Source organism: Eptesicus fuscus, chromosome 6, assembly GCF_027574615.1.
Source record: "Eptesicus fuscus isolate TK198812 chromosome 6, DD_ASM_mEF_20220401, whole genome shotgun sequence".
Taxonomy (NCBI): domain Eukaryota; kingdom Metazoa; phylum Chordata; class Mammalia; order Chiroptera; family Vespertilionidae; genus Eptesicus; species Eptesicus fuscus.
Genome location: NC_072478.1, coordinates 668,339 through 683,694, shown reverse-complemented (window position 1 = coordinate 683,694; position 15,356 = coordinate 668,339). Strand labels below are relative to the sequence as shown.

Here is a 15,356-nt window from a genome sequence, read left to right as displayed (position 1 = left end):
AAATGGACAGGTAATGCCTGACTGGCGTGGCTCAGTGGTTGACCTATGAACCAGGAGGTCACAGTTCGATTTCCAGTCAGGGCACATGCCCAGGTTGTGGGCTTAATCTCTAGTGTGGGGTGTGCAGGAGGCAGCCGATCCCTGATTCTCTCTCATCACTGATGTTTCTCTCTCTCTTCCCCTCTCCCTTCCTCTCTGAAATCAATAAAAATATATTTAAAAAATAAAAATAAAATGAACAGGTAATTATTTTAGCAACAAGACGCAATGTCACGAGGTTGCTGTGCATGCAATATTTAGAACCACCTATGAGCTGGTGGGGAACCAAAGCTAATGGCCCAGGTCTGGGTACCAGAGGCCCCGCATGGTCCCAAGAGGGCACATAACAGCAATAACGAAGACGAAGTCAGTCATTTGCTTTTTAAAAACTAGTCTAAAAAGTTAAATCTTAAAAGTTTCTGTCTTCTGTATCCAATATGCGTTCATAGAAATTTCCTCATCACAATGAACTGGATATGAAATAAGGTAGAGCTCCTTCTTTTCTGACTTCCATGGAAAATCACGAATTGACAGGGAATCCAGAATGGCTGCTACATGTGGAAGCATGTGATCCCTCTGCTTGTGCATGGTTCTGGATTGCAGGTACCCCCACCCGAAATGCACGCAGCGGCCCCTGCGATACCTTGACGTAGACAGGCAGGGTGATGTTTAAGTTGCAGATGGCTTGGTGCACCAGGCCTCGCGTGGATTTCGGCTCCTTCATAAATGATAGTCGTCCGCATGGTTCCTGAGTCGTGTCTCGTACCTTGAACGAGAAAGACACACGTGTCACCACACAGGACGCAAGTGGCTTCTTTAAGGAGATGATTCCCCCAAAGAACTGGGGGACAGACAATGCAAAGGCTGCTCCTTTCTCCTTGTCCTTTTACAATTTACAATTATTTTTTAAAAAATCATTCAGCTTTTTAAAAAATTGTGGTAAAATATACATAACAAAATTTACCTTTTCCATTTTCCCACTTACCGTTTTTAAGCGTACAGCTCTGTGGCATTAGGCACTCACAAAGCTGTGCAATCGTCACTGTTTTGCAGCATGCTTACCACCCCTAGTACAAACTCTGCACCTGTCCCCTGGGGACTGCCCACCTCCTCTGCCCAGCCCCGAGGGACTCGATTCCACCTGCCTCCTTTTGGGACCTCGGAGAGATGGACTTAAGACCGTGTCTGTCCTTTGTGCCTGGTTCATTTCACCCAACATGTCTTCGAGGCCCATCCATGTTGTAGCATGTGTCAGAATTTCATTGCCTTTTAAGGCTGAATAGCATTCCATGGCATGTATAGACAGACGCCTTAGTTTATCCATTCATCTGCAAATGGATATTCGAGATGTTTCCATGTTTGGGTGAATGAAGCTTTTGTGAACGTCAGCGGGAAAGTAACTGAGTCCCTGCCTTCAGTGTTTTGGGGACCAGACCTAGGAGCACAGCCCCCGGACCCTGTGGTCGCCATGGTCTCACGCTCTGAGTACGGTGCGCTGTGTCCCACGGGGCTGCATCGTGTGATTTCCCGCCAGCAGTGCATCGGCCCCAGTGTTCACACGGCCTCACCAACGCTGGTTTCCGTGTTTGTGTTGCTTGGTAACAGCTATTCCAATGGGTACGGAGCAGCCGCTCACTGTGGTTGGAATAGGACTTTGCTTAGCATCTTTCTATGGGCTTACTGGCCATCTGGACACCTTCCTCGGAGAAATGCCTATTCAGGTCCTCTACCCATTTCTGTATTGGGTTGTTTATATATGATGTTCGCACATTAATGGTATCAAATATCAGTTCAATCACACAGCTGCTTGTGTTCAGTGGCTCTGCCGCCCTCAGCAGTGACTGCTCCGTGGAGTGGCCTGTTAGGATAGCTTTAATCAGGCAAAAGTGGTGACCAGCAATGGCACCATGAGAGGCTCAGCAGAGAACTTGGGAGAACTCCATCGCTAAAAATTAAGCAGGTTGCCCGGCCTGCATGGCTCAGTGGTTGAACATCAACCTATGAACCAGGAGGTCATGGTTCGATTCTGGGTCAGGGCACATGCCTGGGTTTCATGCTCGATCCTCAGTAGTGGGTGTGCAGGAGGCAGCTGATCCATGATTCTCTCTCATCGTTGATGTTTCCATCTCTCTCTCCCTCTCCCTTCCTCTGACATCAATAAAAAAGTATTTTAAAGACATTAAGCAGCTGCACAGGTTCGTGCTGGGAGAACCACGATGGGTTTGGTAATGAAAGGGCCATGAGGATGAGCTGCTTGGGAATCAGGCACCCGAGGCTGGACTGGGGAAGCTGAGGGAGCCCAGCCCTGTCCCGTGTGGGCGGGGCACCGGGGCCTCAGAGAAGTGCTATGCTTTGTGGACAGCGGGACAGTGAATGAGAGAGGGTGCAGAACGGGATTGCTACTTCCTTTCTGCTCCCCAAGCCTCTCACTCATACGCGCTTGGCCCTCCGCCGGCGTGGAGTCCAAGGGGGATGTAACCATCATCGCCACACTCCTGCCTGGGACGAAGGGTCTGAAACCGCCAGGGAGCTCTGTGGCGCACGGAGGCGTCTCCGAGTGTTGGCTGAGTGCCTGTGTGGAGGACGCCGCCGACAGTGCTGCCTGGGGTCACCTCGCATTAGGCTGAGTGGGCTCCTAGGCCTTTTGAGAGCCCTCTCCTCGTTGGTGAAATTCACACATTTAAAACATGAGCACAAAGATTTAAAAGGAACAATACTTTAAAAAGAGACTTTCCTTTAAAATTTGAAAAAGAAAAGCCAGTTTTTCTAATTAATGAATTGGTGGTTTGTCCTTAAACATAGCTTAAAGTTGAATTTGAACTTCAAAAATGAAAATGGTTAGTTTTCCAGAACTTTAAAATTTTATGGATATGGTTTAAATAATCTCTGGAAATTATTAAAAAGCAAATATTCTCTCCTTCTAAAGGAAGTTAAGTCCTTACTTGATGTAGAATAAAATGTGCGTAAACATTCCATATACAACAGATAATTACCTTGACAAAGAGAGGAAGTCTGTTTTCTTTAAAGGCAAAAAAGCTGAATATGTGATGTTGGCCACTCTTGGTTAACGGCACGAGATTGCCGAAACAGTCAACGTAGATGGGTTTTCCCTCCAGCACCTGGTGAAGCAGAGAGCAGCAGCACAGACTATAGTAAGTGCAGTTATTACTTGTTATTTACATAACCAAGTGGTGATACCAGTTGGAATGGTAAAACCTACCTACAACCATCACTCAGTTGCTATGTCTTGTCCCCCCAGGGACAAAGTATGTCCCAAGGGGACCTGCAGGTGTGTGGTGGCCTCTGATGCTGATGCCCCGCTTCTAATGTCGCATCACATTACCCCAAACTGACAGAGCTTTAAATCCTAAAGTCAATCTTCTGACTGGGTCGTTTTCACATCCAATGAGTCACATTACTTGACCTCACCATCCACACCCACGCTGATGAAGCCTGAAATTAGCAGGAGTAACGCAGAAAGGCCTGGGTAGCTCATGTCCACATTTATACCAAGGATACACTTCCCGACTGCTGCCTTTACTACTAAAGATTACTCAGAATGAGGAAAGATGAGCATTCTAAACTGTTACCGCCGCTCACACACCTCATGGGTGAGCCCTCCTCCCCCGCGATGCTCAGTAAGAGGAGCCTTTGCCGCTCCTCTCGGGATGGATGCTCAGACTACCCGACAGAACTGGCCCAGATGGACTAAAACCAGCTGCTTTTGGACCTTGACCTTCTAACTATCAGGATGAGGACTGGTCTTTTTTTAAATTTGCGGTTCTATTTATTAACCACTGTTTTACATATAATCTTTGAAGAAAGGCACAGACGACGTGTCCATGCGTTGCTTCAGAGCCCGCACCTCCACGTCCCGGCTGCGGGCCACCTCCGCGAAGTGCTCCTGCTGCTCCAGCGTCTTGTCCACCTTGTCGTCCGTCATGCAGAAGCACCGCAGCCGCGCCTCGATGGGGTCGTGCGACTTGGCGAACACCACGAACTTGGCCATGTATGGGACGCAGATGATCTCCCTGTACACTTGGGAGGCGAAGGTGACGGATTCCTGGATTTGCCGACAATCGATCAGCCAGAACCTGCAAAGAATTTTAGGTCAGGCATCTAAAACTAATGGACACCAGCCCGGCCGGCGTGGCTCAGTGGCTGAGCGTCAACTTGTGAAGCAGGAAGTCACAGTTCAATTCCCGGTAAGAGCACATGCCCGGGGTTTTGGGGCTCGATCCCCGGTGTGGAGTGTGCAGGAGGCAGCCAATGAGTCTCTCATCATTGATGATTCTATCCTCTCTCTCTCCCCCTTCCTCTCTGAAATCAATTAAAACAACTTTTAAAAAATCTTTGAAAAAAATGGGAATGGACACCAGTTGAAAAAAAACCTCAGCTCCTTCAATATGATCAAAGTCATTAAGTGCTTCCTAAAACAGAGGGAGGTGGGAGACGATGAGAGGAGGAGGGCACTGAGGACCAGGTGTGCACCCGTATTTGTGACTTTCTTCCTTGGAAACACTTCCCAGGGTCCAGCTTCTGAAATCCGCCCCCGAGTCCCAGCACCATCTGTGAAGGGAGCCTGGGGCCAGCGCAATGGGTCCTCATGGGGGAGCCCCCGTTCCCCTTGACTCCCCCAATCTTCCTCTCATTTACTGAAACTCTTCTCAATAAAATCTACCCAGCGTTGCCTCATCTCGTTCCTCTTTCCAAAACCCTCTCCGTCACGGACGTGGAGCAACCCAACCCTGTGGAAATCCACTTTCAAGGCACAACTCGGGCCTCGTTGGGCGTGGCTCCCAGAGGAAGTCACTGCTCTGGGGCTCCTTCATGGCTGGTGGCCTCAGGGGGCCTGTGACACGGCCTGGCCACGCCCCCTCAGCATCACTGCTCAGGGCACTGAGGTTGCTGAGCCTGCTCAGCATTCCCCGACCAACCTCGTACCTTCCCAAGCCGCCCCCCCCCCCCGCCGCCCCCGCCTGAGGAGGGACCACTCCGCTGAGAGAACTGAGGCCGCCAGATGCAAAGCATTATCCACATCCTGTCGCCCTGAAACCTCGCTCCACCTATTGCTGCCTCCTTCCCACGCCCCTGAGGTTACCTTTCCCTCGTCACCGATTCCTTCCTGTCCCTCATCCATCTCTCTCCTTTTTATTAGCTTTTGATGAGATATATGTAACATAAAACTCACCATGCTGGCCACATCTGAGTGTACACGGCATTGGCATGATGTACATTTACAACCCTGGGCTGCCATCACCACTGACCATTTCCGCAATTTTCCATCATCCCAAACAACAAGGTACCGCAAACCCTGACTGCTAATTCCCGTCTCCGTGAACTCGCCTATTCTGGGGACCTCACAGGCGCGAATAGCCGGCTACTTCCTTTAGTGTAACCTTCTCAGGGTTCAGCTCAGCCACTGGCGCCTGGTGGATGCTCGGCATCACCTTCCTCTTGGCTCTGACGCACTCACGGTGTGCTCACTGCTCCCTTACTCGTCTGGGGGTGAAATGGGGAACACAGGAGCTGCCTGGCCTCCTGAGCAGGCCTCCCTCAGCACTGCCGTCATCCACGTTGCAGCTCTGACATGACCTCCGACCTCAGATGTCTGCTGCTCACCCCCAACCTGCTATGTCTTGTCCATGGTCCTCTCTCCTGCCTGTCAGGCTCCTCCAGGTCTCAGGAGGCACCTCCCCTCAGGCGCCCTCTCCGCCCCGACGTGCACAACCCTGCACCCGGCAGGGCCCCGGTAACTCTCTCCTCAGCATTTGCCATCTCTGGAGCTACAGCGGGGCCAGCACCCCAGCTGCTGCCCATGTGTGCCCTTCTCCTCTGTCCCCTGGACAGGAGTTTAAGCTCTAACCCTCTCAGCCTCAGTTTTCCCACCTGTAAAATGGACACAGTACCAAGTCATTGTAGTGATGAAATCAAATGCACGGGAAAGCACCCAGCATTCCCTCACAGGTCCCACGGGAGCTAATGATAAGCGGCGTCAGTGAGCACATGAAACAAGACTGGACAGTGTCAGCGTGTGAGGCTGAGGCACATACGTGCATGCGTCAGGCCTCCTAAAGTCACCTAAACCTCGAGCCCATCTGCACACGCATGTGCACTCGGACTCTTTGATATTCTGCTGGGAAGCAGTTCGGGATGTGCTGATCAGCAGGAAATCTATCATCCCTGAGGCCTCTGGGACTGGAACAACTGGTGGTGGCCGCTACGGGAGGCAAGGTCCCACAGTCAAAGCTGCCGATCGCTTGCTGTCCTTCGATTTTAACCCGACTGGCTGACCTTTGTACTGCATCATCACTATTCGTTTTGCTGGCAAGCAGGTCCAGTTTACAATGCGAAAGTTAATACAGATTGTGTTTAAAACCAACCAGAAAAATTCACTTTTGAAGAACAGAAACAAAAGCAAACAAAGCAAACTCCCTGGGGGTGAGGCCAGTCTGGCCTTGGGTCGGTCTGAGGGCTGGCCGCACCTGGCAGACACGTTGGTGGTGAAGGAGACACACTCGTTGACAAAGGTTAGCGGCGTGGTGCCGGTGATGTCTTCCCACTGCGCAGGGGTGGTCCCACCTGCAACAACAGGATCGGTGGGCAGGTTAGGCAGCACTTCAGACCCCTCCGGATCGTCGGTGTTTGCCCGCGGAAGCTGACAGGCCACAGAGAAGCAGCCGCTGACAGCACCTCCCAGGAATGAGCTTAAAGGTTATGGAGCCACTGCTTCCAATGTTTAGGGGTTCCATCCTCTACCGGACTTTCTGAGGCTGTTATTGTAAGTGGTAGGCCCTAAAGATCAATTTGAATTGTAAAGGGTTGATGAATTTAAAAGATCCTTTAACTGACCAAGGAGCTGAAGGTTTTGTTAAAATAATGAAAAATCCAGGTAGTCTTTTGCTCCTGAACTTCGTACTTTATACAATTATTTTCTTAAGATAAGATTTTCTCTCAATTTGCACTGGAAGGCTGTGAAAACTACCTGAGAAACATTAAGAGCTTGGTGAACACTGCAGGCGGATGGACAGGTGGGCGAAGGCCGAGGAAGGCCTAGTCAGGCGGACAGTGCCTCAGCCACGTGGTCCCTCGCTTGACCCCTGGCCAGGGCAGGGCATGCCTGCACATTACATCTCACCCGTTTCACCTCCACGCACTACGTCTCACGTGATGAAGGGCTAACTGTATGCACGTGGACTAAAAACTGGGGGACACTGACCCAGGAATGTGGGGCGGGAATGAGGTCGTGACTGAAGCATGACCCCTGGGTTCCTGCTAGTCCACGCATTTTGCGTTTTGCGTTTGCCAAGTGTATGGGGTAATCTCAATGGCTTGTCACGGTGCACACAGGAAGAGCGTGAATGAGGAGGGAGAATCGGAGAGCAAAGTAAGGGAGAAGACAACTGCGAAGGGGAAGTGAGAACCTCCCCACACGCCTGGGCGAGCAGCAGCTGACTGCTGAGCAGAGGGCGGCACTCTGAGCGCCAGGAGCTCGTGGTGCTAAGAAAGAGGGACACTGCCAGCCCAGCGACGCGTGTGGATTCTGACCTCCCACTATGTATCATGGCGCCAAGACAACCAGGAGCTGGGAGTCTTTCTGGAGGTTGGCAGTTGTCTGAACACTATCACAACTTCCAATGGAAAGACCACATTCAGTGAGTCCTGAAAAACCTTTTCTCTGTTTTCTCAAGGCTGTTCCACAGGCCAGTGATGACAGAACCGACTCCTAGACAGAGGTCAGATCTGAAGATCTGAGGTGCGGGGTGCGATGGTGCAGGAGGAGGATGGTTTTCAGCAGGTGTACGAGGTCTTTGGCAAAGGCTGGCAGGGGTGCAGGCTTGGGTTGGAACCCCAGCTCTGCACAAGCCTGGGGTATAATCTCGGGCAAGTCCCAGAATTCTCGGAGCCTGGTTTCCTTTTCAGTGGAATGGGGCTAAGTGTGGTCACAGGGCCGCGTGACAGAGTGACGACACGTGAGCATTTCCCAGGGGCACGCGGCTTTATGAGCGGGTCGGTTCATCTCCTGCCACCTTCCGTTCCCTACTTAGGATGCTCCTCCTGGATCAACACAGGCCCCTGCAGGCACCTTATGACAAAGTCACTTAACATTTACAAGCGTGTACGTTTCTCCTTCCAGAGCTTTCTACTCCCATCGCGGGCGCCTCACCTGTTATGCTGCACAGAAGTCTCAAGGTTGGAGCATCTCCCCCAAAACCATTCAGCATGACGTCGCTGGCAGCTTTGGGGATGGGGATGGTCATGGTGATCGGCTTGTGGAACTTCCTTCGTCTGGGCTCCAAGGTGACGATCGGGCTGAAGGTCGCTTTGTTCCCAAGGATCTTCTTCACCAGCTCGCCATGCACAGGTTGCGCCTTTTCCGAGAAAAGCACAGTCAACAGACCACTGCGCTCACATCAAATACCTTTGAAAGCATTGCTTTTTGTCCCATCGATCAGCATAGGACTGAGGTAGCAGTTACTCAGCCCTCCCGTAAGAGACCTACTATGTGCTGTGGCAGCCCCGGCTCTCCAGTGCGATGTGACCATGTCTACACGGGCCCGCCCCGTTCCCACAGCCAGTCCTCCCTCCCCCAAGGTGCCCCTGGCCACGCATGCGCACAGCACCGCACCTGCAGGCCCACGCGGATCCGCTTGGTCAGCGCACCCTCGGGGAACACCGCCTGCACCTGCGGGACCACCGTGCTGCTCAGCACGCCGCCCTCGGGCCCGATCAGGTGGCTGTCCTGCTTGACGCGGGATACCACAGCGAAGTACTGCGGGAAGTCACGCGTGACGATGCGGCAGATGCGCTTACGGTCCAGGTCCTCAGCACTGTCCAGCACTGCGGATGACAGCGCACACGGTCAAGGTCAGTGCCTCCTCAGGGCAGGAGTGCTTCCACCAGAGCAGCGTGCCCCTCTCCTCCGGCAGCACTGGGTCCCTCTGCGGGGCCTGTGGGGTCTCAGGGTGGGTAGGGCGGGGCTACAACAAACCACCTGCTCTATCCCTGGTTTATTCCACTTCCACCAGCTGCCGAGGAGATGGGTCCCGCAGCCTCTCCTTTGCCAACGCCAAAGTCAGCCCAAGACCCAGTTTCTATGTTGTAAGAAGAAATGTGCCCTTTATTTCCCAGGAAGTGTAGGGGAAGGAAATCTGTCCTGCCAGACGGTGTGCGGGTCACTCCCGGGGACTGTGTCTGAGAAGTCACTGTGTGTATAGAAAGGGGCCATCATAAATGATCATGAATCCAGGGTTTGAACTCCCCTGAAACCAGGAACTTGCCCATGTCCCCACCATCAGCAGAGGGGGTCACAGGCTTTTCACAAACTTAGTGCACACATGGGGCAGGACAGGCAAACCAGACTAGCTTAAAGGAGAAAATCTAGACTAACAGGGTCACTGGGATTGGGATTTTATTTTCCTGAGTAACAACAGGAGACCAGGCAAATGCACTGTACATCGACTCATCATCACTGGAACACACCAGTACCTGCTGGGCCAGAATCACACACAGACACTTGTGCACCACATGCACACGCACACACATGCATACATGCGCACACGCGCGCACACGCGTGCACAAGCGCACAGCCCTGGGTCCTCAGGAAGAAGTGCCCCCACGCACCCTCGTCCATGCCGTTGAGGATCTCGTTGAGCTCGTCCTCCGTGTGCTCACAGCAGTGCTCCTTCCAGCTGTCCCCGTTCTCGCTCCGCAGCACCACCAGCTCCCTCTCCTTCCCTCGCAGGGCAGCGAAGTGCGGGATCTCCACGATGACGGGCCTGGCAGCAAGCAGAGCACGCAGTGTGGGCGGCAGCCAGCCACACACCACACGCATCCCGACTGTCTGTTGCAAAGTGACCTGGATTCCTCTCCCTCTGGGGACAGGGACACTGGCTAGCGGCTGGCTGCACAGTAGCACTCCACCTCAGGGCTCCCGTCCCGGGGACACGCTGCTACCTGGAGCCCTGGTGTTTCCTTGTGAGTGCATGTGGCATTCTGGAACTTCTCCTCGGAGAAATGTAAAGAAACGGACATGCATATCTATGACGTGCACCGACCTCCTAGGACGTCCTCAACGAGGTGCGACGTGACAATGGCTTGAGAGGGGGATGGCTTGGTGCTGCGTGAGCTGATGTGTCTAAATGAGATGTCAGAGGAGCTGACTGCGTGGGAACTACGGAGACATGCATGCGGGGTCTGCCGAGGCTCCCCCCATTCGAGGGCGCAGTAGGCATTGCACACGGTGGCCCACGCTGAGCCCCCCAACAGCGTGTGTGATGCCTACTGGGCTCAGGTCCGAGCATGCACGGCCCTCGCTTCCAGGGCACAGCCACTCTCAAGAGTTGTGGAGGCTCTGGGTCTCCGGTCCAGGTTGCTTTGAGACAGACTCCAAATTCCCATCACAACACCGCAGCCAGCACAGAGTACGACTAGGCAGATCTCATGCTTTAAACGAAAAGGAAGGTCACAGCACTTTAAGGGGAAAGGGACAAAACATCACTCGAAACAAAAGTCACACATCACAGGGTCAGAAATGGTCCACTAGAGAGAGTTCGCACAGAGTATAAATCATAGAGAGGGACATGTCATGGGCACAATGACAAAAAGAGAAATCATATTGCAGGAGGAGGAGAATGGGGCCAGCAGCCACCGATTGGTTTTAAGTCGCTCCTACCCAAGGAACTTGGTTCCAGGAGGCCCCAGCTGAAGGATGCGGCTGACCAAGCTTTCTCCCTCATTAAGTGGGGGGGGAGCCGCTGGCAGGTGGAGTTTACTGAGCACATCCAAAGCAGCAGTGAAAGAGAGAACACAGGTCAGCTTCAGGTGTGGCGTCCACGCCCCAGCACCGCCCGCTCAGCCACCGGGAGTCTGCTTTGGTTCTGTCCCCTCCACTGGCCACAGGGAGTGAGGCGCTGGCGCCCAGCGGGCCCAATGGAGGCGCGGGGGCGGCACGTGGGGACAGCACGTGGGGATGGCCTGTCCCTGGTGAGGTCCTGCCAGGGCGCGAGCCGTGGAAGGAAAAATATGCTGCCCGGGCTGCTGGGAATATAATGAAAGCTCGGACTCCGCAGAGGCCGACGTTTCCATGGATATTCCTGCACAGACGTGGAGGCTGTCACAACGCCCGGGCGGCCTGAGCGTGAGGGAGGGAGGGAGGGGGGCCTGGGACAGGAGGGGAAGGGGTCGTGGACGTGCCCCACCCAGAGCCCCACAGGCTCCTCCTGTGTCTCAGGTCTGCCTGAGGGATGCGGGAGGAGGCTTCTAGAACCGGGAATATGGGCACGCCCCCTCCGGCGTGAACGCAGTTTGGAGCAACCCGTGAACAGCTTCCTCCAAGGTACGAGGCTTTAGACCGATTCCTAGTTCTAGCGCGAGCAGCTCTCCCAGCGTGATGCCAGCAGAACAGAAGCTCCTGGGCAACGGGATGTGGGCCCCGCTTTCGAGCACAAAGACTTGCTATGAGGAGACTTAAATACAATTGCTTTGTTTCAAAACATTTTGAAACTTGTCCCCCTCCACAACCTCATCCTTTGGTCGGTTTTCAGCAGAAGCCACACATGTCTCGGCTTGTTGAAATACCTCCAATACAATAGCAGCCGCTCAAACACACAGAAGAAAGAAGAAATGCTAATTTCTGCTCAAAATTGCTAAAATGAGGCTGGCAGAGGGGCCCGGACTCCGCCATCTTAAGGAGAACTGTGACCAAACAGGCTGCCGGTGTGAGTGTAAGCCTCAAGGTTGGCCGTGGGAGCAGAGAAGGCAAATCACACACTGACTCCGGCAGCGCTTCTTCCCAAGTGCAGGCGGTTCTCAGGACTCGGGACCTCCAGTTCACGTTTGGAATAGAGGAGGCGTTCTTCTTGGGACGCTGCCACTTCAGTCTCAGAGGGAAAACAGTACCTACCATTGGCTGAAAAAATGATTCACACTGGGAGTCTAGCAGCTGTAATCACCCAAAGAGAAGGAGTGAGAGGAAGCGGACTGCTGAGCTCACGGAGCTCACGAAGGAAGAGGCGTGGGGGAGGAGCGCAGCATCAGTGCTACTTAAATGACACAGGAGCCGGCCGGCGTGGCTCAGTGGTTGAGCGTCGACCTATGAACCAGGAGGTCACAGTTCGATTCCCAGTCAGGTACATGTCCGGGTTGCGGGCTTGATCCCCAGTGTGGGGCGTGCTGGAGGCAGCCGATCCATGATTCTCTCCCATCACTGATGTTTCCCCCTCTCTCCCTCTCTCTTCCTCTCTGAGATCAATAAACATAGATTTTAAAAATGTCACAGGGGCCCCTCTTCCTTCAGAGCATTGGACGTACCTCTGTGCATCCATCCCAGCGGCGCCAGGTGAGACGCTAGCGCGCGGGTGACTAAGTGGGAGGCTTAGCAGAGACCCTTACCCCAGGAACTGTGCGCCAGAGGGTCCGACTTCGATCAGGCGGCTGGCCAGGCCTTCTCCCTCCACCATTGGGGGCATGGTCGCCAGGCGGTGGCGTTTCACCAGGCGGCAGGTGACCCGTGTGGGGGCCGTGCACTTCCTCGGCGGGATGATGATGCGGAGCCCGTGGTGTCTGCAGCCGCGCATGGCGCCCCCGCGGGCGTCCACCATGAAGCTGACCAGGAAGCTGAAAGGGGGAGCAGAGGTCAGACACGTTTGCAAGGCTGGAGGCAGGTGCACAAGTCCTGGCCAGTTAATTTCTGTCCAAAATGCTTGGTTCTCAAATATCTGGTATTTATATGCATGGTGGGGAAAAACTGGTCCTTAAATGTTATCTCACTTTATACCAATGCCTTCATTTCTGTGTTGTTTTAATTTTTGTATTGTTTTTATCTGTAACCTAAGACAATTTATGCTACTTTTTGTTGTGTGTGTGGACTGTAAGTTTAAAATCTATCCAATGGACACAGAGAGTGGCATGGCATTAAATGAAGACTCGGAAGGTCCTCCTTTGTCACAGAACTTCCCCCTGCGTGTCCTGAAAACCCACAGTGAAGGCAGGGTGGGTCGGAGCAGTTGTCAAGTTAATTCCACTGGACTTTCCAAAGTTACATCGTGTCCAGCTTGTTTTAATATAATCTATGACTAAGAGGCCCCGCCTCTCCCAGAATTCACCGGGGCACAGGCATCAGCTCCATGTGGACGGGCGGGCCCTGCCGAGGGAGGGTGTCTGGGCACGGTGAATGTCCCAAAATTACAGTGAACTGAATGTGGAAAACCACAGCTAGTAATTTACAAACGTAGAGGCAGCTCTATTCCTTTTGCTCGAGGAATGGACAAGCTCGAGGTTTATGGACAGTCTGGTCACGTGTCTGTGTGCCGAGGAAAGGGCTGGTCTAACTGGAAGGGGTGGGTGCATGCAGTGGGACTCGCTTGGTCAAGAGGCAGAAATGAGGCAACCTGACCCGCATTTCCATTGCATCTGCAAGGCTCTCCTACCAAAACAGAAAGGAAAGCGGCCCCAGTGAATTAGGCTCAGCCAGCACACCATGCCAGACCCCCACACCGGCACCCAGTCCACGACTGCAACCCAAACACTGGGACACAGTCAATCCAAGAAGTGACGGGACAGAAACACAGTGCATCTGCCATGGTAGACGAGCGGAGAAAAAGAGCTCAGCACCCTCCTCACAGCAGACACGAGCGCGTCACGCACGTGGCTAAATAGAAGTCCCGTTGGTCTCAGCACAGAAGGGACGGGCGGCCCAGGGCCTGTCAGCAGGCGTGCAGGGACAGCGAGGCCACAGCCGTGCCCCAAGCGTGGCCAGCCCAGACCCAGCGCCAAGCAGCCCGGGAGATCGATCCACAGCGCAGGGCCGAACGTGGATGTTTCTGATCTTGATCAAAATGCAGTGAGAAAAGGCTAGCTGCTTTTCTTACCACTAAGTATAAATTTAAGTATAAATTCTCAAAAAATGTTTTGTTTTTAAAAATGTACTGTTGCTCAAAAGAATGGAAGAGCTAGTTAACACTGATGAATCTCAAGGTTTCCTTTCGATTCTGTGCTTTTTATTGGGCTACGTTTACGTTGACATTTATGAACCCCGAGAAAAGCTCCAGCCAGCGCTGTTGCACACGCACCGCACTGTTTCTGACGTTCCCTGGTTTGCTCATCCTCTGACTGCTGTCACCACTGCGGGAGACGGGCTCAGACGCCCGAGGAGCCCTGCGGCCCCCAGCCTGCCCCTGCAGGACTCCGCACTGTCCGCACCTGCCGGAGGCCTCGGGCAGTGTCCGCTCAGGCACAGGCTGTGTTTGGACCTGTCCATCCGGGACGGCTCCGGCCTCCACTCATTGCATCTTGGACCATACGGAGCGCCCCCTACTGCGGACTCTCTACCCAAGGGATGAAGGGCCGCGTTCCTGGCTGGAACCAGGTCTCAGTGTATCAGACCACTGTCTCTGTGTCATCGGCTACTCCTGTGAAACCCTCTTGTTCTCCTTTGCTCCAGTTTCCAGCTCCATGTTCCTCTCCTGCCACGTGTCACCCTCCCACTGCGGGCTGGCCACCCGCTGGCAACTGAGGACACAGACAGCGGAGCTGCGGCGACTGCGCCTGACTTCCCTGGTGACGGGGAAGGAGCCACCAAGGGCCATGGTGGCAGCGGCCCGGGTGCCCAGTCCCAGCAGTGTGTGGGGTGACAGGTAACTGCTGAAGAAGCGAATGAGGGGGGCAGTGCGAAGAGCAAGCTGTGAGACGTTGTCCGCAGTTCTAACAGCCAGAGAAGATGGCAAAGGCAGTTGTTTAACTCTTTGGTCTCTGGACAACCAACCCAGTCAGAACTCCTTCAAGCAACTACATGCAGGCATTTCAGCTTGTAGGAGAGCAAAAACCCGTCTCGAGTAATGTGATGACAGGATGAACCGCTAACAACAAAGCCGAGTGTAGAGTTGCAAACGAAAAGCAGTCTTTAAGTGAGAGGGACTAAGCGAGACAGTAGTTCAAGTTCTATTAGGTGGTGATGAAAGTGTTTCAGATAAAAGTCAGCATGCTAATCACTTAGTCCCAACAGTTCATGACAGAACACTGGGTAAGCATCTTCCTTAAAAATGGCACATTATCAAAAGGTGTCCCTACTTGGATTGGGAGTAGAATGAGTGGATGCTGTGCTGTGTAAAACACTTTCAGCCACAGAGCGGGTTGGAAGAGACTGTACTTCTTGTGCCGCAGGAAGAGGGGAAGGATGTAGGTATGGCCGTGTGGTGATGGTACTAGACTTGATAAGTAAGTATACTTGCCTCCTATCTTCAGGAGGTGAAACCTGGGCGAGATAGTGCCGCGAAGGACTGGGGGTGCTTGGTGCACAGCGCGAGCACAGCCGAGTA

At 53.4% G+C, this 15,356-nt stretch overlaps 1 protein-coding gene across 2 annotated transcripts in view; it reads right to left on the bottom strand.

The window, feature by feature from the left end:
- Positions 1 to 15,356, bottom strand: part of ANK2 (ankyrin 2) — a 139,993-nt gene that overhangs the window by 34,448 nt on the left and 90,189 nt on the right. For both annotated transcript variants that reach the window (XM_054717076.1, XM_054717075.1), the window contains 9 exons: positions 12,433 to 12,657; positions 10,715 to 10,813; positions 9,664 to 9,818; positions 8,669 to 8,880; positions 8,207 to 8,411; positions 6,525 to 6,621; positions 3,905 to 4,133; positions 3,033 to 3,158; positions 683 to 805 (listed from right to left, as the gene is read on the bottom strand). In XM_054717076.1, coding sequence (XP_054573051.1) covers positions 683 to 805; positions 3,033 to 3,158; positions 3,905 to 4,133; positions 6,525 to 6,621; positions 8,207 to 8,411; positions 8,669 to 8,880; positions 9,664 to 9,818; positions 10,715 to 10,813; positions 12,433 to 12,657 — 1,471 coding nt within the window. The remainder of the gene's footprint in view (positions 1 to 682; positions 806 to 3,032; positions 3,159 to 3,904; positions 4,134 to 6,524; positions 6,622 to 8,206; positions 8,412 to 8,668; positions 8,881 to 9,663; positions 9,819 to 10,714; positions 10,814 to 12,432; positions 12,658 to 15,356) is intronic.